This window comes from Pteronotus mesoamericanus, unplaced genomic scaffold (assembly GCF_021234165.1).
Source record: "Pteronotus mesoamericanus isolate MK-2021 breed Mesoamerican mustached bat unplaced genomic scaffold, CSHL_Meso_final contig_64, whole genome shotgun sequence".
Classification (NCBI taxonomy): domain Eukaryota; kingdom Metazoa; phylum Chordata; class Mammalia; order Chiroptera; family Mormoopidae; genus Pteronotus; species Pteronotus mesoamericanus.
Genome location: NW_026555224.1, coordinates 3,038,814 through 3,060,774, shown reverse-complemented (window position 1 = coordinate 3,060,774; position 21,961 = coordinate 3,038,814). Strand labels below are relative to the sequence as shown.

Below are 21,961 nucleotides of genomic sequence, written 5' to 3'. Positions count from 1 at the left end.
ATGACATAGGAATCATACAGTAGAGACATCGATGCATGGAAAAGGTTTAGCACAGGATCTGGTCCAGTGTTAGTGTCCAATCAATAGTAGTTTTTTTTCATTGAATTTTTATTGACATATAGTATATAAAACATAAAATTTACCATTTTAATGTCCCCCATTTTAACCTGTACAGTTCAGCATCATGAAATGCATTCACATTGTTGTACAACCATCACAACCATCCATCTCCAGACCTCTTTTCATTTTGCAAAACTGAAACTCAGCATCCTTTAAACCATAACTCCTTACTCATCCCAACTACTGTTTTACTTTCTGTCTCTATCAACTTGAATATTCTAGATACCTCATATAAGTGGAATCATACAAGTTTTGTCTTTTTGTAACTGGCTAATTTCACTTGCATAATGTTCTCAAAGTTCATCCATGTTGTAGCATATGTAAGAATATCCTTCCTTTTAAGGATTGTATACATATACTTACTATCTTTTGCTTATACATTCATCTGTTGATGGTCACTTGGGCTGCTTCCACATTTTAACTCCTGTTAATAATGCTGCTATGACATTGGTGTACAAATATTTCTTCAAGATCCTGCTTTCATCATCCTTTCATTTTCAAACTACTTGTGTCTTTGGATCTAACTGATTCTCTTATAGCCAGCATGTAGTTGGATCATAGTTTTGAAAATTCATTCTGCCAATTTCTGTCTATGATTGGAGAGTTTACAATTAAAGTAATTACTAAGCCCTGGCTGGTGTGGCTCAGTGGATTGGGTTGCGGGCCAGGATCCCAGAAGGGGATGTGTGAGAGGCAACTTGGTGCTTCTCTCGTACATCAATGTTTCTCTCCCTCTCTTTATCCCTTCTTTCTTTTTTTCTCCCTCCCTCCTTTTTTTATTTAAGACAAATAAAATCTTTAAAAAATAAAGTAATTATAGTAAGGGGAGACTTTCATCATTTTGCTATTTGCTTTCTTTATGCCATTGGCTTTTTTCCCCTAATTTCCTGCGTTACTGTCTTCTTTTGTGTTTACCTGATTTTTTTTTTTTTTGTAGAGAAACACTTTAATTATCTAATCATTTCCTCTTGTGAATTGTCTATATTTTCTTTGTGGTTACCATAGGCATTACATTAAACACCCTAAAGTTAAAACATTCTAATTTAAATATGTACTAGCTTAACTAGCATGTACTACATACTAAACTGCTCCTATACAGTTCTGTCCCCACCTCCTTTAGCAATGGATGCTACAAAATGACATCTTATACATTATGTCTTCAAAAACAAACTAATGGGAACTTCCGGCCAAGATGGAGGTGTAGGTAGACATACTTCACCTCCTTGCACAGCCATAAGAAGGATCACAACTAAACTCAAAACAAAAAATACCCAAAACTGCCATAAAATTGAACTATATAGAAATTTGAAAAGTGAAGATTTAAAAAGCCATATTCATCCAGACATGTAGGAGGGGTGGAGCCGGGGAGCCAGGGCAGAGAGGACACAGTGTGGTGGCGGTGAGGTGGCTATGGTGAGGTGACAGTAGCAGCAGCTGGTGGAACGGGCAGCCCCATATTCACATGTGGTGGATAAAAATCAGGAGTGATACCTGGGGTGTGAATAATCCCTCTCCCAGGCCAGACCACACAGCCCAGAGTTTCAGTGCTGGGAAAATAAAGCCTCATAACCTCTCACTGTAAAAACTAGTGGGGGTTGAGGTGGCACGGGAAACTGCTGGTCTCTCAGGAGAGTTCGTTTAAAGGGCCTGTATGGTCCTAGAACGTATCCCACCCACTCTTGGAACCACCACAAAGGCAACAGCTAGAAGAATGCCAGTTGCACGCAGGAAGTGGGTGGAGTGACTGGAAATGGGGTGAGTGAAGAGCAAGCTTCCAGCAGCCAGGCAGCAGCATTGTCCCCTTTCCAACCCCTCACCCACATACAGAGGCACAATGAGGTGAAGTGGGTTGCCTTACCCTGGTGAATACCTAAGGTTCTGCCTCACACAACTTAATAGGTGTGCCAAGACAGAGAGTCAAAGCGGTTCTACCTAATACACAGAAACAAACACAGGGAGGCTGCCAAATTGAGGAGACAAAGAAATAATGGCTCAAATGAAAGAAGAGAACACAGCGCCAGAAAAGAACTAAAAGAAATGGAGATAGTCAACCTCTCAGTTGCAGAGTTCAAAACACTGTTGATAAGGATGCTCAGAGAATTCATTGAGTATGGCAAAAGCATAAGGGAAGAAATGAAGACTACAATAAGTGAAATAAAGGAAAATATACAGGAAACCAACATTGAAGGGAAGGAATCTGAGCTTGAAATCAACAATATGGAACAGAAGGAAGAAATGAAGAGTCAACCAGAACAGAGTGAAGAAACAAGAATTCAAAAAAAAAAAAATAAGGAGAGAATAAGAAGACTCTGGGACATCTCCAAAATTGTCAATATCTGAATTATAAGGGTGCTAGGAGAAGAAGAGGAAGAGCAGTAAATGAAAACTTATTTGAGAAAATAATGATGGAGAAATTCCCCAAACTGGTGAAGGAAATAGACTTCCAGGAGATCCAGGAAGCTCAGAGTCCCAAAGAAGTTGAACCCAGGGAAGCACACAACACACAATTACACTATCCAGTATCAAAGATAAGGGGAGAATCTTAAAAGCAGCAAGAGAAAAGGAAATAGTTACGTACAAAGGAGTTTCCAAGGGACTATCAGCTGATTTCTCAAAAGAAACCTTGCAGGAAAGAAGGGGCTGGAAAGAAGTATTCAAAGTCATGAAAAGCAAGGACATACATCCAAGATTACTCTATCCAGCAAAGCTTTATTTAGAATGGAAGGGCAAATAAAGTGCTTCCCAAATAAGGACAAATTAAAGGAGTTCATCATCACCAAGCCCTTATTATATGAAATGTTAAAGGAACTTATCTAAGGAGAAGAATAATATCAAAACTAGGAACAGTAAACTGACAACAAACTCACAACTATCAACAACTAAATCTAAAAAATAAAAACAAACAACTAGAACAAGAACAGAACCATAGATATGTAAATCATTTGGAGGGTCATCAGTGGGGAGGGGGAAGAGGAGGAATGGGGGAAAAAGTACAAGGAATAAGAAGTATAATTGGTCCATGCAAAATAGACAGGGGGAGGTTAAGAATAGTATAGGAAATGGAGAGGCCAAAGAACTTATATGTACAACTCATGGAGATGAACGAAGCGGGGGAATGCTGGGGGCGGGGGCTGGGCAGAGCGGAGGGGGAGAATGTTGAGAAAAAAATGGGAAAACTGTAATAGCATAATCAATCAATAAAATATACTTAAAAAGACAAATGTTAAAGGGACTTATTTAATAAAAAGAAGATCAAAACTATGAACAATAAATTGGCAATAAATACATACCTGTCAACAGTTGACTATAAAAAAATATACTAAGCAAACAAGAACAGAGACAGAATCATAGATACAGAGAACATTTTGATGGTTGTCAGATGGGAGGGGAGTGGGGGGGTGGGTGAAGAGAGGGGGGTTTAAGAAGTACAAATAAGTAGTTACAGAATAACCATGGAGCTGTAAAGTACAGTATAGGAAATGGAATAGCCAAAGAACATATGCATGACCCATGGACATGGATGTGTAGGGATTGCCTGAAGGAGTGAGGAGTGCTGGGTGGAGGGGGGCCAAGGAGGAAAAATTGGGACAACTGTATTAGCATAATCAATAAAATATAATAAAATGAATTAAAAAAAGAAATTGTAAGTGAGAAATTGAGATATTTCCAGATAAAAGTTAAGGACTGATTTGGCTAGGCGGCTCAGTGGGTTGGAGGATCTTCCTGTTCACCAGAGTGTTATGGGTTTGGTTTCCCATCAGGACAATGATGGCTGCATGTTTGATCCCTGGTCAGGGTGCAGAGGGAAGCAACCGACCGATCAATGTTTCTCTCTGTCTCTGTCTCTGTCTCTGTCTGTCTGTCTATCTCTCTCCCTTCCTCTCTCTCTCTAAGATAAATAAGCATATAGGTAGGTAAGGATTTAAAAAAAATGTTTAGGAGCTTTTTTTACCACTAGAATTTCCCTGCAAGAAATGCTATAGGGAGTCCTTTAGGTTGAAATGAAAGTAACTAGACAGTAACTCAAAACCATATGAAGAAATAAAGGTCTCAGTGAAGGTAAATATGGGCAATTATGAAAGCCAGTGCTATTACAGAAATGGTTTAATCCCCCCCTTTTTTTCTACATGATAAGAGACTATAACATTTTTTTACAAAAGAATTATCAGCCTAAAAACTAGTGTTATTGTAACTTTGGCTTGTAACTCTACATTTTGTTTTCTACATAATTTAAGAGACTAATGTGTCATAAAAATAAAAGCATTAGTTTGTTTTTAAGTATATTTTATTGATTATGCTATTACAGTTGTCCCAATTTTTCCCCCTTTGCCTCCCTCCATCCAGTACCCCCTCCCTCCAGGAATCCCCCCCCCCCCGGGCTTAGATCATATCCATGGTTCATACATATAAGTTCTTTGGCTCCTCCTTTCCCTATACTATTCTTAACCTCCCCCTATCTATTTTGTACTTACCATTTATGCTTATTAGCCCCTGTAACTTTTCCTCCATTCTTCCCCCTTCCCCTTGCTGCTTATAACCCTCCATGTGATCTCCATTTCTGTGATTCTGTTCCTGTCCTAGTTGTTTGCTTAGTTTTCTTATGTTTTTGTTTTTTTGGCTCAGTTGTTGATAGTTGTGAGTTTGTTGTCATTTTACTGTTCCTAGTATTTATCTTCTTTTTCTTAGATAAGTTCCTTTAACATTTCATATAATAAGGGCTTGGTGATGATGAACTCCTTTAATTTGTCCTTATTTGGGAAGCACTTTATTTGCCCTTCCATTCTAAATAAAGCTTTGCTGGATAGAGTAATCTTGGATGTATGTCCTTGCTTTTCATGACTTTGAATACTTCTTTCCAGCCCCTTCTTTCCTGCAAGGTTTCTTTTGAGAAATCAGCTGATAGTCCCTTGGAAACTCCTTTGTACGTAACTATTTCCTTTTCTCTTGCTGCTTTTAAGATTCTCCCCTTATCTTTGATACTGGATAGTGTAATTGTGTGTTGTGTGCTTCCCTGGGTTCAACTTCTTTGGGACTCTGAGCTTCCTGGATCTCCTGGAAGTCTATTTCCTTCACCAGTTTGGGGAATTTCTCCATCATTATTTTCTCAAATAAGTTTTCATTTACTTGCTCTTCCTCTTCTCCTTCTGGCACCCCTTATGATTCAGATGTTGGATTGTTTAAAGTTGTCCCAGAGGTTCCTAAGCCTCTTCTCAATTTTTTGAATTCTTGTTTCTTCATTCTGATCTGGTTGAATGTTTTTCTCTTCCTTCTGCTCCAAATTGTTGATTTGAATTCTGGTTTCCTTCATTTACTGTTGGTTCCCTGTATATTTTTCTTTTTTTCACTTTGCATAACCTTCACTTTTTCTTCCATTTTGTGACCATACTGAACCATTTCTGTGAGCATCCTTATCAACAGTGTTTTGAACTCTGCATCTGATAGTTGGCTATCTCTTCATCACCTAGTTCTATTTTTGGAGCTTTGATCTGTTCTTTCATTTGGGACATATTTCTTTGTCTCAGAGCTCCTGTTAACGTTGAAAGCGGTGGAGCCGTAAGTATTTGCCAGGGCGGGGCAACACAGGTCACTGCGTTGTGATACTATATGTGGGGGAGGGGTCTTGAGAGGGAACAGTGCCACTTGCTGGGCTCTTGGCAGGCTCTCAGTCACTCTCTCCGCTACCCACAAGCCAATTGGGCCCTTTTAGTGCTGATTCCCCAGGTAGGTGGGTTTGTGTACGTTCTAGGAGCCTGTGGGCCTCTCCAATGAACAGTCCTGTGAGGCTGGGAATTTCTCCCACTGCCTCATCTCTCACAGGTTTTTACAGTCAGAGATTTTGAGGCTTTAGTTTTCCATACTGGAATGCTGGGTTGCATGGTCTGTCTCACTCTCCAGCTTTTCCTCTGGTTTATCCGCATGCAAATGTGGGACTGCCCAGTCTGCCAACTGCTGCCTCAACTGCCTGATCCTCCAGCTGCTGCCTTACCAAGTGTCTTCTCCACCCCGGCTGCCTGACTCCACCCCTCATCCTGGTCTGGATGAATGTTTCTTGTTTAACTCCTTGGTTGTAAGGCTTCATACAATTTGATTTTCTGGAACTTCTGGCTATTTTTAATTTTTAAATTTGTTATTGTCCTTCTTTTGGTTGTGTGAGGAGTCAAAGTGTATCTACCTACACCTCATCTTGGCCCAAAGTCCAATTATGGCTTCTTAATCCTTTTACCTTTTCTTCCATTCTTTGCCTTCTCCCTCCCTGCTGATAACCTTCCAAATGATTTCCATATTTATGATTCTGTTCCTGTTCTAGTTAGGTAGAGCTGCTATGACTCCCTGTATTGATAGCATGGCCAGATGTAGTAGTAGGGTCCAGTGGCACTGCCTCTTCTATCCCCCAACGTGGGTACTCGAGTTGCTCCCTCCATGTGGGCTGAATTCACCCTCCTCTTGAAGTTGAGCTCTGTTTACTATTGACAGGTCAATGGGAGGATTTACCCAGGCCAGTCAGCTGCAAGGGCTGGCTATGACCACTCACCACCTACCTCTGCTCTCCGTGGAGGATCAGTTGTGTAGGGGTAGGATGGTGGTGCTTTGACATGGTCTTTAGCTGTTCACTGGGTGAGCACAGGCTCTGGGGTCCTGGATGGTGCAGACGAAGGTCAGCCCCACCTATGTTTTTCCCAGGGTCACCGTGCCTGAGCTATAAAACAACGTGAGATGGCTGCTACTTGTGTTGGGCTTGTAGGCTCCCAGGCAAAGCCAAGCTGTGAATCTAGGTTGGCTTAGGCTAGTGCTGGGCCTGGGGCCACTTAGAAAGAGGTACAGGAACTGGGGTGTCACTGAAGTCAGCTATTGCTTAGTTGAGAGAATTTAGGAAGTTGTGAAGCATGAGCCAAGATCAGATGTTCAAATGGAAAAGCAACTATTAGCAGCTTGGATGGGCCTGTATTGGTGGAACAGAGCCTGCCTGCCGGGCCTGTGGCTTTGTGTGAGGAGCATTTAGAAAGTGACAATGACCTCTGTCTGCCTTTCTGTCTGGGAGGAAGCTGTCCCCCAGCTCTCTCCTTGATGCCAGACACTTCAGTTCCTCCCCATATGCCACTGGTGACTTTCAAGATGCTACCCTGGTGCTGGAGCTCAGAGGGAGTGAGTCTGAGTAAGTCCACATGTGGATTATTTAAGAGGAAATGCTTTGGATTCCAGAAACTTCTTCCACTGACTCCACCCCTGCTGGTTTTTGCAGCCAGAAGTTATGGGGACTCATCTTCCTGGCACTGGAACTCTGGGCTATAATGATCACAGCTTGCCATAATGAGTTACCAGACCTACACAAGGTTGTAACCTGCAAGTATCTGACATCCATCTAGCTCCTGATGCTTATCATTATTAAACACCTACTGGACATGAATGGTGATAAGGGGTGCTCTCCTTCAACTGTCCATTGACTCATTTGTTCACACAGTTACTCATTCAACCAATACTTTTTGAACTCTTAGGAGTTGTCAGGCACTAAGCTTGGCGCTGGGTGACACAAAGGTGAGCAGTGACTACTTTCAGAGCCCAGGTCTAGGGAAGGAATTAGTAGTCTAGTGCAGCGTTGCCTTCCAAGTGTGAGGCACAGTGCATTACTCAGCTAGACAACTATTACTCTTTTGTTTACCTTCCATCCTCCCATCCAGGAGAGAGCCCTAGTTGGATGTTAGCGTGCCTTCAACATCTCTCTAACGTTATTTGTCAGTCTCCTTTCTTAACAAATGAAAGAAGGCCCAAGTGCAGCTGTTCTGGGCAGGTGGCAGCATTTGGGGAGATTTAATAGTACAAATACCTCTTGCTATTCAAACTGAGAAACCAGCTGGACTTCCCCCCCACCCCCATATAGTACACAAATATGACTAGCATTTATGAAGATGGGTCAGGAATAAATGAAGTTGAGGAAATACTGACCTATTAAATCTCTCTTCCCCATTAGCCCATTTTACTGTTGAGGAAACTGAGTCTCTTTGTGGAAGGGATGGACAGAAGGTAGGGCGTTCTCTTCTAACTTGCCAGGCAAGCAAAGCCAAAAATTCTCTTTGTGATGAAGTTAGATATGTGTGTGTGTGTGTGTGTGTGTGTGTGTGTGTGTATGTATATATATACATATATATATATATAACCTAAAGATTGCTCCTCCCCTACCTCTGCAGTTCATATGTGCGCGGGTGGAGCTACAGGCCTTCCAGAAATGAGTGACAGCGAGAACCTATCCCTCCGAGAGACGCATGAAGAATGACCAATGGGATGGATGGGGGGTGGGTGGGTGAATGGGTCTGAAGAGGTTGGGATGGAATCCATCGCGCCTCGCCATCCACCCCCATTCGCAGCCTCCTTTAGTCCTTCCGCTCTTTCTCCCCTCTGGTAGCACTCAAGGTGCTCACCTCCTTAATTCCACCCCGGGCCGAGGATGAGTTAGGAGCTAGGCTGGAGTCTGATGACCGCAGAGCTGCGTCTGGGAAAGCTTTCCCCAGACGCCCGCAGCCGTTGGGTGCCAATATGTAAAGCAGCTAGCGGGGCGGGGCCTGCGCGCGATGCAAATGAGGGGGCGTGTCAGCCCTGGGCTCCGCCTCCCACCCCCGCAGCTGGGGCCAGCGGTGCCGAGCGCATCTGGACAAGCGGCGGCAGCTGGGCGAGTGACAGCCGCAGCTCCGGGCGCGCGGCAGCCAGAGCGGCGCAGGGAAGCGCCCCGGCCCCGCGACTGCAGCGGCCGCCTTCCCCGCGCTTCCCGGCTACAGCCGGGGCCCCACGCCCCGGGCCACTCATCGCGGGCTCCCGCGCCCCGCGCGCAAGATGGCTGACCCGGCTGCGGGGCCGCCGCCGGCCGAGGGCGAGGAGAGCACCGTGCGCTTCGCCCGCAAAGGCGCCCTCCGGCAGAAGAACGTGCACGAGGTGAAGAACCACAAATTCACCGCCCGCTTCTTCAAGCAGCCAACCTTCTGCAGCCACTGCACCGACTTCATCTGGTGAGGGCGCGCGCAGGGCGCCTTGCCGGTCCCGAGGGCAGCGCCGCGCGTGGGGACCTTCCGCGCCCGGGAGGGACAAGCAGCCCAGCCGACCCGCGTCCCTGGTGTCCCGCTCCTACCCTCTGGCCCGGACTTCCAGGTGGCCAGCCTCTGCCCAGGCTCCAGACGGCCGGCCGCCCGGCGTCCGCTGTCCTCTCTCTCCCAGCTGCCTCCGGAGCGCCCCGGGGCCGCTCAGACCATGGGGTCTCTTCCTCCTCGGGAGTGCCCTCTCGCCCTGGGTTCCCTGTCTCGTTACCTCTTTCCGGGCTGCAGGCGCCCGCACCTCCACCCCTCCTTTCTGGAGGCAGAGCCCTGGGTATCATCTCTCTCTCTCTCTTCGGGCACGGGGCATCCTTTTCTGTTCCTGGGTCTCCCGGGGCTGCGCCCGGTGCTATTTCTCGTTGCGCCTCCGTGAAGGCCTGGGTTCCCCTTTCCACTTCCTAGATCCCCCCTCACAACCCTGCCGGCCTTTTTCTTCTCCCTGCTCTTCTAGGCATGGGGAGTCCTCTCTCCATTCCTAGGCCCCCCGGAAGCATCACCGCCGCGGGGACTCTCATCCTTGGGCTCCTTGCGCCTTTATCTCTTCTCTTTCCCCGAGGGTACTCGGGCATCTCTGAGAACAGATCTCCCGCCTACCCTCCGCTCCCCCGCCCCACCACCGAAACGCCACCTGGTGGTCGCAGCCGCCTGTCTCCTGCCTTGTGAGGGGAGGTGGGGGGATACCACCGAGTCCCCCACCCCCCCCCACTCCGCCTCCCCCGCCTCTCGCCTTCAAAGGCGGAAGACTCTTGGGCACCGGTCTGTGGCTGGGAGGTTGCACCTGGGGTAGAGGGGCGTAGGAAAGGGGGGTGACCTTGGTGCCTGGGCCCTTCCAGCTGCCTGATTTGCCTCCTTCTGCCTTTGCAGGGGCTTCGGGAAGCAAGGATTCCAGTGCCAAGGTAGGTTGTGGGGCTTTGGGGATTCTTTTTTTGGGAAGAGGTGGTGAAAAGAACTTTCTAGAAGTGACTGAATTAGGCAGAGTGAAGGAATCACCTCTGTCAGAGTGACTTCCCAAGCCAGGATTCATCACTACAGAAGGGTCCTTTTAAGGGATATATTTATATGAGGCAGGTGATGTTCCATCCAGGGAAGGCCGGTGGAGCCGGGAGGCTTCACCTGCCAAGGAGTGAATACCCTCTACCCCTTCTTCATTCCCAGCACCAGAAGTTTTAAAACGAGTCTCTTGAACCTACCCTGCCTGGTCAGTCCTGCTTCCCGAGGACTCCTCCTCCCTAATTGCGGCCCACTTGCCCTTCCTCATCTGACAGAGTGAGGTTCTGTCTCTTTTCCTGCCTCACAGAGGCCTCCGCAGGTGGCTGCCACTTCTGCAGATGGCGCAGTCCCGTAGAATGGTGATGGTGGTTGTCCTCTGAGCCTCCTGAAAGAGGTGGTTCGGGATGGGATGCCTCTCAGACCTTGGTTTAAATTGTCCTTTCTATCTTCTGGCCAGATATGGAAGGGCTCCAAGTGGGGCCTTGCATCTGGTTTGAGATCCTTGACCCAAGCCAGGAAGGCCCCACCTGGCAGTGTTTTTTAATCCTGTACAGGGTGGCCTCAGTGGTCTCTGGCTGCAAATTTACTCTCCAGGGCCAAATCACCTGTTGCTGTGTTGAGCCCTTAGGGTGTCAAACATTTTTTTGAATTTATTTTTTTATTTAAAAATTATTATTGTATTTTTCATTCCTATTTAGCCCCATTATACCCCCCTGACCCCCCAAACTTTTTTGAATTTAATATGAAAATTTTAGAACTGGGAGATTTCACATACATGTGTGAATTTCCACCTTCAAGTGTGCTGAGAATTGGCCCTACTTTCTTGTGAGAACAATCATTTGGACCTGAGAGTGGCTGTTTGTACAGAGGGTTGCATACTCACCACTTTGTCAGTCCCAACCATGCAGGCTTCAATTCATTGCTGGCCTCTGCAGGCATTTGAGTTGGTAACTTCTGGTCTGGAAGGACTCCTCCCAACCCCCAAATTTTAGGCTAGATGTGGTTGAGTTTGGTGAGGAATGTCACATTTCTGAGGTGTGTATTTGGGGCACATTAACCACCCTGGTGAACTGGGTTTACATCAGGAGAGGAAAGCATTTAAGTGTTAAAGAGCCAGAGATGCGACTTAGCCCTGATTGGCAGTTTGGTTGTAGCACCTCTACCTTCCAGGAAAAAGTAAGGTGAGTAGCATTGTCAGTTGCACAGAATGCTGTCTTCTGAGACCCCTGTGTCCTCTTACCTGAAGCCTGGGGCATAGCCAGCTCAGCCCTTGACTCTTGTACACCCACCAAGCCTCTCTGACAAGATTGCAACCCCCAGTTTCATGCACTGCACTGGAGGACTTCCCAAATCCCAACAACTGAGGTACTAGTGCAAACAGTGGGCTGTTTTCTAAAACTCTGACCCTTCAAGCAAAATACCCATGGTGTCTTGGTGCTAGAATGCGTAGAAGATCTTTGAGGTTACTGTTCATTTCCATGAGTCAGTTTCTGTCTTTATCTCATGCTGAGGTCATTTTTACTGCTGCTACCCTGTCCTACCTGCTCTGCAGTTATTAATTGTTGGAAAGGTCACTTTAGAATGTGTAGGTGATGACACATCTGAAGCAGGATAACATGGTAGGAAGTTTCTGGTGTGGTGAGAGTGAAGCAGAATTAAGATTTCGAATGAAATGTGGCTCCTTTCGAATAGGAGTGCCTGTTTTTTAGTTTCATTGCCTTTCTTTTTCTCCTCTCCCTGAAAAGCGGCATAGGGTAATGGGCCTGTTTCATAGGCTGTCAGGCAGGTCCCTGTGAGTTTGAATCCCAGCCATGTTGTTTAGCCTCTTTGTACCCGGGGTTCTTCATCTATAAAATGAGTCCAATAACAGTATCTGCCTTAAAAAGTTGCTGAGTGGCTCAAAGTGGTTGCAGTATGTAAGATGCTTGGAGCAGAGCTTAGACATAGTAAGCACTCAGAAAATGTCAGCTCTTATGGTTGTCCCCAACTGACCCCAATGGTGGGGCAGCTGGTGTGAGAGAAGACTGCCTCTGCAGGGGTTGCTTTGTTATGGAATCAGCTGCCAGGTGAGCATCAGAATGCAGGTGTGAGCATCTGGTCACCCCGTGTCACTCTTTTGGCAGTGTATTCCATTTAGGCTGGAGACAGAAGAAGCCAGAGAGGGGATGGGGCCAATTGGCAGCCCCTGAAATTGAGATGCTTAGGATGGGGACATCCAGGAAGGAGAAAGATTATTCTCTGATACGCTTAGAGTTACCTGGGACTAATTTGCAAATCATAGAGGAGTTCCTTACCTGGGTATTTTTGGTACCACATATTTCCTCTTAAAGTCCATCTAATTAAAATGGGATCAACAATTTATAGAAAATACATAAAATTTTATTCTCACCTTGAAGTCCAGAGTCCAGAGCCCAGGGCCTTAGGTTCATGTCAGTTTTCTGCTCCGCCATCCCAGGAGTGACAATGATCATATGGAACAAGAAGGATGCTAGACTATTCAGTCATCACATCCAATTTCAGTCAGCTGGAAGGAAAGGTTAAAGAAAGGCGCTGTCACTATAGAAGTTGCCATAAGATACTTTGGCCTCGACGCTTTTAGCTAGAAGTTAATGACACACCCATGCTGTGCTGCAGAGGAGTAAGTAGCCGTGTTCCTTGCTAAAAACAAGGGTGTGTGTGTGAGTGGGGTGTTCCATTTTGAAAGTAGAAGGGGAGAGAGGATACACTCTCTGTCATTCTTGGCTGGGAGGTGTGTAGGATGATCATAAGGCAAGGAAACTACTAAGCCTCTGTGCTCCATTGTGCTGCCATGGAAACTGGGGATGCTGGGATGGGGTGAGAAGATGGACGCCAAGTCCATAAACCATGGGAAGTTATGGATTTCAGCATGCTTGGGAGCTTAAGAACAGATTTTCTTGCTTTTGTATCATGAGAGGACAAAACTCTGGACAGATTGCCATGTAATTTCTCCCTTTGTGTTTTCACTCTGTTTTTTTAATTTAAAAGGTAGTTTAAGGATGTCTCTGTTGACAGGGGACTGGGGCTCAGGATCCTCATTAGGAACCTGCTTCATTTCTGGAGTAGAAGCAGGACCCCTCAGATGAGCAAAGCAGAGTTCTCTCTAGGGTATTCTTTAGAGGAGCCTAAAAGCTGCATTTGTGCTTTAATTGTGATTAAGATGAGCCTTTGGGTGGAATTAGACTCTTACCCCAATACAGTTTTGCACTTCGGGGGAGAAAAAAATGTTTTTTTAAAGGAAGTCACTTCAGCTCTGGCTGGTGTGGCTCAGTTAGAGTGTTGCCCCATAGTCTGAAAAGTTGTGGGTTCTATCCCCAGTCAGGGTGCATATGAGAAGGCAAGCCAATCAATGCTCCTCTCACATAGATGTTTCTTTTTTTCTTTCTCTCACTCTTGAAGCAATAAAAATAAAATGTCCTTGGGTGAGGATAAAAAAAAAAACAAACTAAAAATGCAATCACTTAGTCACTTCAGGAGAAATAGGGAAGCAAGAAAATACAGAGATTCAAGATTCGGTATTTGTAACGTGGGGCTGGAATGAGATCGAACTGTGTTGAATATCTGTTGTGCTACCTACTCATTGTGTGGCCTTGGCAAGTCATCCACCTGTAGGGGCCTCAATTTTCTCATCTGTAACATGAGGCTAGTAATACCTACCTTACAGGGTTATGGTGAGGAGTACTGAGGTGATGCAAGAGAAAAATTCACACTAAATGGCAGTGAATCCAAGTGAGATGATCATTATTAATTAGCTGCAGGAAACCGTGGGACAGAGTTTGTTCTGGAACTCATTAGATGACTATGTCTCTTTCGTGTATGTAGATGGGTTTTCTTCTCAGGTATGTTTCTTTATAGGCTTTGGGTAACACCGGGGAGTGCACAGCTCAGTGCCTGGACCCAGACAGCCAGGCTTGTTAAGAGTATCTTTTCTCACGCCTGACCTTGTGTGAAAGATCTAAACTTGCCGTGGACTCTATAGAAAAACCCAGTGCACTAATTTCATGACTGTGAAGAAAGACATTGATGATTATAATGAGTAAACCAGCTCTTCCCTTTTGTGTGTGGACTAGAAAAGATGTCGTTAGCCTTCTAATAGAAATTATTCTTAAAAAACCCCCAAGTATTGCATGAACCCAACCATTGCTATTTCATCAACATCCGCTCTATAGAATCCAAGTTCATTTTCATCTGTAGTTAACACATATGGATTAGAAGATTCACTTTTTTAAAAACATCGATTAAAGGTGAATCAAAGGTTAATTTTATTTTTGGTCTTGTTTTTCCTATGGACTTACCTGGTATCCTGCAAGCCAGGTTGAATTTTCTCAGTCAAAGCATAAAGAGGGCGTGTTTGTGCATGTGTGTGTGCAGTTACCACGTCAGGTTGCATGTTGCTGGAGCTTGCTTCGGTAATTCTCCTTCTCTCCCTTCCAGAAGCAGATTGCAGAGGCCTGCGCCTCACTTTTTGGCTTATTCTGAATGTGTTCTGGGAGTTTTATGTGGATAAAAGACAGAGGCTTTGGACTTTGTATTTGATGTTTTGACTTTTTAGTTTTTCCCACCTGAGGTGGGATTTCAGGCCCTAAGTCTGACTCAACTGAAATAAAAATCTGTGGGTGGGTTAATGTTGTGTCTTGAAAAGGAGGACCCATTTGTTGGAGAAACAACGGTAAATTAATTTAGAGTTGTGGAGCACTCAAGGCAAGTCTGAAACTTTGTCACCGGGCAGTAGATTTCCTTTCTAAGTAAATATGGAAATTATGACTTTGGAAAATCTAGTTGATATAAGTTTTTTTGAAAGTTAATTTAAAAATATATGTTGTTTCTGAGAATTAATAATACTCTGGGTATTGCCCAGAACCTGCTACAGCATGTTTATGATGTGTATTAGTCAATAGAAGAAAAGATATAGAGAAGGTAATGGGTCAAAAGATAAACTGAAGGTTTGAGAATAATATGTACACATTCTTGCTGTTGGAGTCTCTTTCCTCTCCCTACCCCTGCAATCCTGGCACATGTGCATATACACACTCATTCGTAAATAGATCAATGTTCAGTTTTGAGAATATGCCTCTTATTTGGATGCTTTTTAGTTACAGGTTGTTAAATTACCAAATACAATTTGAAAATCATTCTCTGTTTTTTTGACTCTGCAGTCCAGCAAATTCTTGGGTGGGTAGGGAGATCAGCTGAACAGCTTATCTCTAGCTGATGTATTTAAAAGTTTTGTTTCTTATTTTGACATTTGATCTAATATGGATTATTTGACCTCACTCATCTAATCTCTCCATTGAAATTGTGTGACTCCATAGATTGACTGTTGGCCTTCTCATAGAGCATATGAATTTTATTATATGGTATTTGAAGGTGTGATGGCTATTTGAATATCTGATAGGCAATTTGTATATTTATGACATACATCTGCTTTTCTTTCCCTCCTCCCTCCTTCCCTCCTTCCCTCCTTCCCTCCCTTTCTTCCTTCTCTCCCTCCCTCATTAAATTCTGTGTGTCAGGTACTATTTTAGGTGGTGGGAATACAATGGTGAATGACATTGAGACAGTCCTTATGGTCGTGGAGTTTACAATGTAATGCGGAGGAGACATGACATTCTGTACATCATTGCACCATATTTATTTCGTGCTTGTTAAGTACTTTGAAGGAAATGTACAGGGTGCTATGGGACTGTATAATGGGATGCTAACCTATATAATGGTTGGGGTGGAGTCAGGGAATTCTTTGGTCTGAGAATGAAAACAAAAACCAAACGTCCCATTCTCTGAGGTAGCTGGACAAAGTCTGAATTGTCAAGGAGCCAGAATTAAAAGTACCCATATCCTGGATAAAGATACGCAGGAGGGCTTATCTCTAACACCTAGAGGAGAAGCCCTAACTCGTTAGCTGTGCCATAGTTGCAAGTAAGATGAACATTTAGTAGAATTACATGGTTACTTTAAGATGGTTCTCTCTCCATTTGACAAAGAACTTCATCTCCTTTCAGCTAGTAGCTCAGATAATGAGCTGACTTCCTTTTTTGTTCTGGGGTTGCAGTTGAGGTAGCTGCTCTAAAGCAGAAAAATCAGACCATTTCAGAGGTGGGGGGTCAAGTCTGAGATAATATATTGAGGATCCATAAAAAGGGAGAGCAAAGCATTACAGTGAAAGACACAGGATTAGTTGCATTGTGTCTCAACTCCTTCCTCACCTTGGATCCAGGTTTAATATCTATAACTGTTCATTCCTTTTCCTTAAGCAGTATTTTCTCTCATTTGCAAAACAGTTTTAAGAAGTTTTGTAATAAGCAGCATTAATTACACACAAATAGACAAAAATTCTTTGTCAACTCTTTCTATCCCTCTGATTTCACCCAGGAGAAAGTCTCAATTTGGTGCTAAGATGTTTTTAAAATCTAATACATGTACAGGCCCTTAGTAAATGTTCTTTTTTTATTTTAAAGGAACTGCAGGGAATTATGAGAACATGAAGATATATTAATTTCTACCTGTAAACCTCTCTCCCACTTCCCCTTTACCTACTGTTGAGCCTGGTTCTCTTCAACCTCTGGGCTTAATTTCATGCTGCTATTCCTCCTTGTGAATAGGGAAGGAGAATTCTGTGTCTTTCCTGGAAATGTTTTGTGTTGGGAGGAAGCTCAGTGTTGTAGAGGATTGAAAAACACAGTAACTACAGGCTCTGGCAGGGTCTGGAGAAGATGGTAGCTTTTATTCAGGAGTGTCAATCTTTTTTTATTACTATTGTTATTGTTGCTGTTGTTCATGGTACCTTTTACTTATACTTTGTCCTGCTTGTCTGTGCCTCCTGTGTATCTTCTTTTCTCCCAGCCCACATGCAGAAAGCCACCCTACTGAGTAAAGGGGACTTCAGACCCGGACCAGAAGGATTCTCATCCCCTCCTGTTGAGTCTTGGCATTTGCTAAGTAGATGGACATTAACTTAGCTCAACAATAACCATGTTCTTGGGAAGAATTCTAGACTCTTTGTTCCTTCACCTTGCCACTGCCCAGTGGACAGACTGTGGGCTTCTAGATATGCAGTATAAATTGGGCTTGAGTGTGCAGGCTCAAAAATCAAACAAATCTGATTTCAAATCCTGACTGTCTCTCCATGACTCCATGACTTTGGGTTGGTGAAATGTGATCCTGCTTTATCCACCTTTCCATGTATCCACTCACTCACCCATCATCCATTCATTATCCATCCATCCACACATCCATCCATTCATCCAGTTATCCATCTGTCTGTCATCCACCCATCATCCATTCGTTTATTCATTTCCCTATCCATGTAGCCATCTGTCATCTCTTCATTTATTCAGTGAATATTTATTGAGTGCCTATGAGCAAGACAGAGTCCCTGCCCTCATGGAACTTACATTGTAGTTGAAGGAGAACAACAATTAATAAATAACTTAGAAAAAATATATTGTATACTGTCCTGTTGCAATATGGGCTTTGTTTGAAAAAGAAGAGGATGAGATGCATTTTAAAACAATAATTTCAGTGACTTAGATTCTGAAATTCCAAGCTTATGGGGTTGGAGGTTATGTCAGGGAAACGGAAATGGCCATTTGGAAGCATTGGGGTGTTACCAGAGAATCTGGGGGCTCTTGCCATTTTTATATCCTAAAGAGACATTGGATTTTCCTGTCAGTCATATTGTTGATGGTTCAATTTTGGGAGGTGGTTACTGGTTTTTTTTATGGTTCTGACAGTAAGAGTATCTCTCTTCACAGAGGGCCACAGAACTTCTTTTTCCTCTGAAAGCATCCTCCCCTCCTTTGCTCCCTCTCTGCTGCTGGCAGGGATCCAGCACGTGATTTTGAGCATGTGCTGCAATGCTGGGAAAGGGCTTTTGCTTTGGAGACAGAAAGGCATTGGTTTAAATTTTGGCTTCTTGTTATGGGACCTCAATCATGTTACTTAAACTCTCTGAGCTTTGTGTCTTCAGAGATAAATGGCAGTAATGAAGTATCTCATTTAGAGGGCACAGGTCAAGTGTTTCCTTGGCACCCGGCATGGAGGGAACACTTGATAAATAGCATCTGTTTCCATTACTCCTAAGGCTGGACACAGTCTTGTGCTTACCTAGATTATAATCTTGTTGAGGAGGCAAGAGGAATGCTTCTGTATCAAGGAGATGATGCAAGAATGGGTGTGCTTACATGTCATGATCAGGAGTGTTGGGTGCACCTCATCGTGGCTCTGAGCGAGGAGTGCCTGACTGGGGGGTTGACAGGTGATTTGAACAGGGGAGAGTGCAGTGCTTTCCATGCAATTGTTTTCTGGCGTTTGATGCTTTAATGTGTGAGAAACATCAGAAAGCTGAATTGAAATCTGTGACTGCCCCATCTGCTGCCTCATTTTGAAAATACATTGATGGCATTTCAACTTTAAATAGATTTCTGACCATTTCATCTTTTAAATTTAAAATTTTAAATTCTTCATCTTTTGGATGCAATGTTTATGGGTTCTCTTGGGTTGAAGAAGAAGCTGGCAAGCAGTGTGGGTAAAGGTGGAGAATGAGGTTGGCAGGACACCTCTTGTCTTGTGATGGTAGGATAGCCCTCTAATTGGAGGTCTTCATTCTCTCCCTAATGATGGGGATCATTTTTATAGTTTTGGCAAATGTGGATTTTGATAGTTAACTGGGTTATTTTGTGTGTGGCAAAATGTATGGTTGGTGGTGTTGATAGTTCTATCTGGGTTAAAGATTGCACTTAGAGGAGCAGGATTAGCACATGGAGTGGTGAGGGACCTCCTGTTTTCTGGTAGATATCCAGGTGGCCAGCTTTCTGTTCTTCCTAGGTTTAAGTCCAGAATCCTTAACACGAGTTACAGGTCTTTGCCTGATCTGGGCCTTTCCTTGTACCACCCTTCCACTCACTTTTCATCTTCTACTTGAAGACCAACTGGTCTTCTTCAATCATGACGCACCTCTGCCCACCACAGGGCGCTGCACATGTTCTGTCTTCAGCTTGAATCACTCCTCCCTCCCTTGTTCACCTCCTGCCTACCCTTCAGAACTTAACTCAAGTGATCCTTTTTCAAAGATGCCTTCCGTGATCTTCCAAATCAGGTTCCCCCTTTGAACAATCTCATAACCGCTTGTTATTTTTATATTTTCTAATCGTATAATTATTTGAGTGTTTAGTATCTGTCTTCTCCACCAAAGTGTAAGTTTCATGAGAGTGGGGACCACATCTTTCTAATTTCCCATTGTTTCTGGAGTACCTAGCTCCATACTTGGTTCATAGTATGTACTATGTGTGAATAGTTATACGTCAGTGAAAGTATAGGGGAGAAATGACTCAACAGGGGGAGTCATTTGATTTGGGTTTTGGTATTAGTTTTGTATAGCTTTATCTGTGATTTTTATAAAAAGTGTATCACTTCTAGTTTACAAGTTCTGATCATTTTTTGTTTGAATCAAAAATATTTGCCCTCATGAGAGTCTGTTGGGAAGTGATTTTTAGAAGGACGTGAACACTGCCATCTTAACTTGGACAGAACCTCAGTCCCTGTCCAGTTTCTCCGTGAAGATCAACAGTTTCTCCCCTGAAGTCCCTGCCTTCATTCATCATGGACACTGGTAGACCAGAGTGAAAAGAATTTTGTTTAGCATGATATAAACTGGAAGCTACCTAAACACCCATCAGTGGTGGAGAAGTGGGTGCACAGCAATGAAAATCAACAAGGTACACAACATAGATGACTCTCCCAAACAGTGTGTGCTAAAAATGGCAGACACAAAAAAGTACATTGTGTGTGATTGCATGAACTTGAAGTTCAGAAACTGGTGAAAGTCATATAGGCAATAGTGTTAGGACGGTGATAACCCTTGGGGAAGGGGGCATTGGTGGGGACTAAGAGGGGCTCCTTGGGTGGCGGCCATGTTCTGTTTCTTGATCTGGGTGCTGGTTCCATGGTGTGTTCAGATTATAAAAGTTCATTGAGCTCTATGCTTGTGCCCATATTTCTGTTATGTATATTATATTTTACTGAAAATATTTAAAAAGTACAGAGTTTTAAATCACTAAGGCTGAATCTGAGGAATGTCAGTTGGGATTTTCATTTTGCACACAGAAGTGAAATCTGTCTGGAGTCACCCATTGAGGGACAGTGCCATGTGCCTTCTTGGGGGACATCTGCATCCCATTCTAGTTTTGCCCATCCATTGCGAACTGTGGAAAAAGAAAGCCAGGACATTGTGACAGTTTCTCCACCCAATAATTAAACTCTGTTAATACCTGGAAAACTTTCATTCATAAGCTATGATTAGGGCTTGCATTTTAAAAGTTCTGTATTAGCTAAGGTATTAGGAAGAATCTGTGAGAGCTGTTGTAACAGGTAAGTCCTGACAACTCTGACTTGGCAGAAAGGGATTTATTTTTCCCTCACAGTACAGACCCCTGCCAGTGACCCTGGTCAGGTCAGTCGTCCGCACAGCTATCCAGGTTCTTTTCCATCAGGCTGCTGGGGGCAGGGGGAAGGGAAGATGAAGAAGCACACTCATCCCACAACCACTACAGCCTGGAGGGATGTATATTCAGCTCACATTCTTTGGCCACAACTAAGGCACAGAGCCATGTCAACTGCGAGAGGTCCTGGGACATGGCTACCAGCCCTGTGTCCAGGAGGAAAAGAAAACAGTTATTAGTGAGCCCAGTGAGCCTTGCTCCAGTCCCCAAAGCCATGGTTTTCTTTTACTTCCTTTGGGGTAGTGTATTCAATTTTATCTTTCACTTGATTTCAGTAGAACTGAGGTGTGAAACTCTAGACCCCTTTATCTTATCAAACATATGAGGGTATGTTTCAAGGAGGGGATGGTCTGTTTGTGTTACTAAGAAAGAAATAAAGAGGCTCTCTTCTTGCTTTTGCTATGAGAACAATCTGGTTCTTGTCAGAATTTCCAGTTTCCAACCAGTCAGAATTCTCATCTCTTCTGGTTGCTGGTGCACACTGTAAACACTTCTTTTTGAGTGAGGGATAGCATCACCCAGTTAGTTCTTTCCTGTTGCTTATTTGCCATCTCTGATAGAAGAATCCTTTGGTGGTTCTACTTTTGGGTATTTGACTGGACACTTAACAACCCAGTTATCTATTGTATAACAAACCACCTCGAACCTTAGTGGCTTAAAATAACCACTATTTTATTTAGCCCCAGTATTTTTTGGGTCAGTAATTTGGGATGGGCTCAGCAGTGGTCCTTCTGGTCTAGGCAGGGATTGGCTGTTCTTGGCCAGGCTCACATATCTGGAGCCTTAGAGGGGGTGCTTGGGACAACTGGGGCCTTTCTCCAGGTGGCAGCTCACCTTGTAGCAGGCTCGCCCGAGCTTGGCCTCATGGTGGTGGATGTATTCCCCAGTGCATGAGCAGAGGCTGTAGAGCCCCTTGCAGCTGGGTCTTAGGACTTGCGCAGCGTTTCTTCTGCCATGTTCTATTAGTGAGAACAGACCACAGGCCTTCTCAGAAACAAGGAAGAAACAAAGGGGAACACATTCTTCTCTGGGGATGGGAGAAGTGCACATTACGTGTGGCATTTTGGAACTTACCAGGCCAGTTTTAGCGAGGCCCTCATGACTGCCCAGCTCTTTAAAACATGCTAAGGTAAAGTGTGCCACTGTGGAACTGCATGTGAATCTATGGCAGCTTCCAAGTCAATGCTCACTGATTAAGCCTAATCAGAAGAGCTATCTCATAGGGAAGTGGCAGGATAAATTGAGATGCTGTATAAAGGG

At 44.2% G+C, this 21,961-nt stretch overlaps 1 protein-coding gene across 2 annotated transcripts in view; it reads left to right on the top strand.

Annotated features, from left to right (window-relative positions):
• The first annotated feature begins 8,768 nt into the window (after positions 1 to 8,768).
• The window catches only part of PRKCB (protein kinase C beta), a 313,522-nt gene continuing 300,329 nt past the window's right edge, over positions 8,769 to 21,961 (top strand). For both annotated transcript variants that reach the window (XM_054580891.1, XM_054580890.1), the window contains exons 1-2: positions 8,769 to 9,116; positions 10,062 to 10,093. In XM_054580891.1, coding sequence (XP_054436866.1) covers positions 8,944 to 9,116; positions 10,062 to 10,093 — 205 coding nt within the window. In that variant the 5' untranslated portion in view covers positions 8,769 to 8,943. The remainder of the gene's footprint in view (positions 9,117 to 10,061; positions 10,094 to 21,961) is intronic.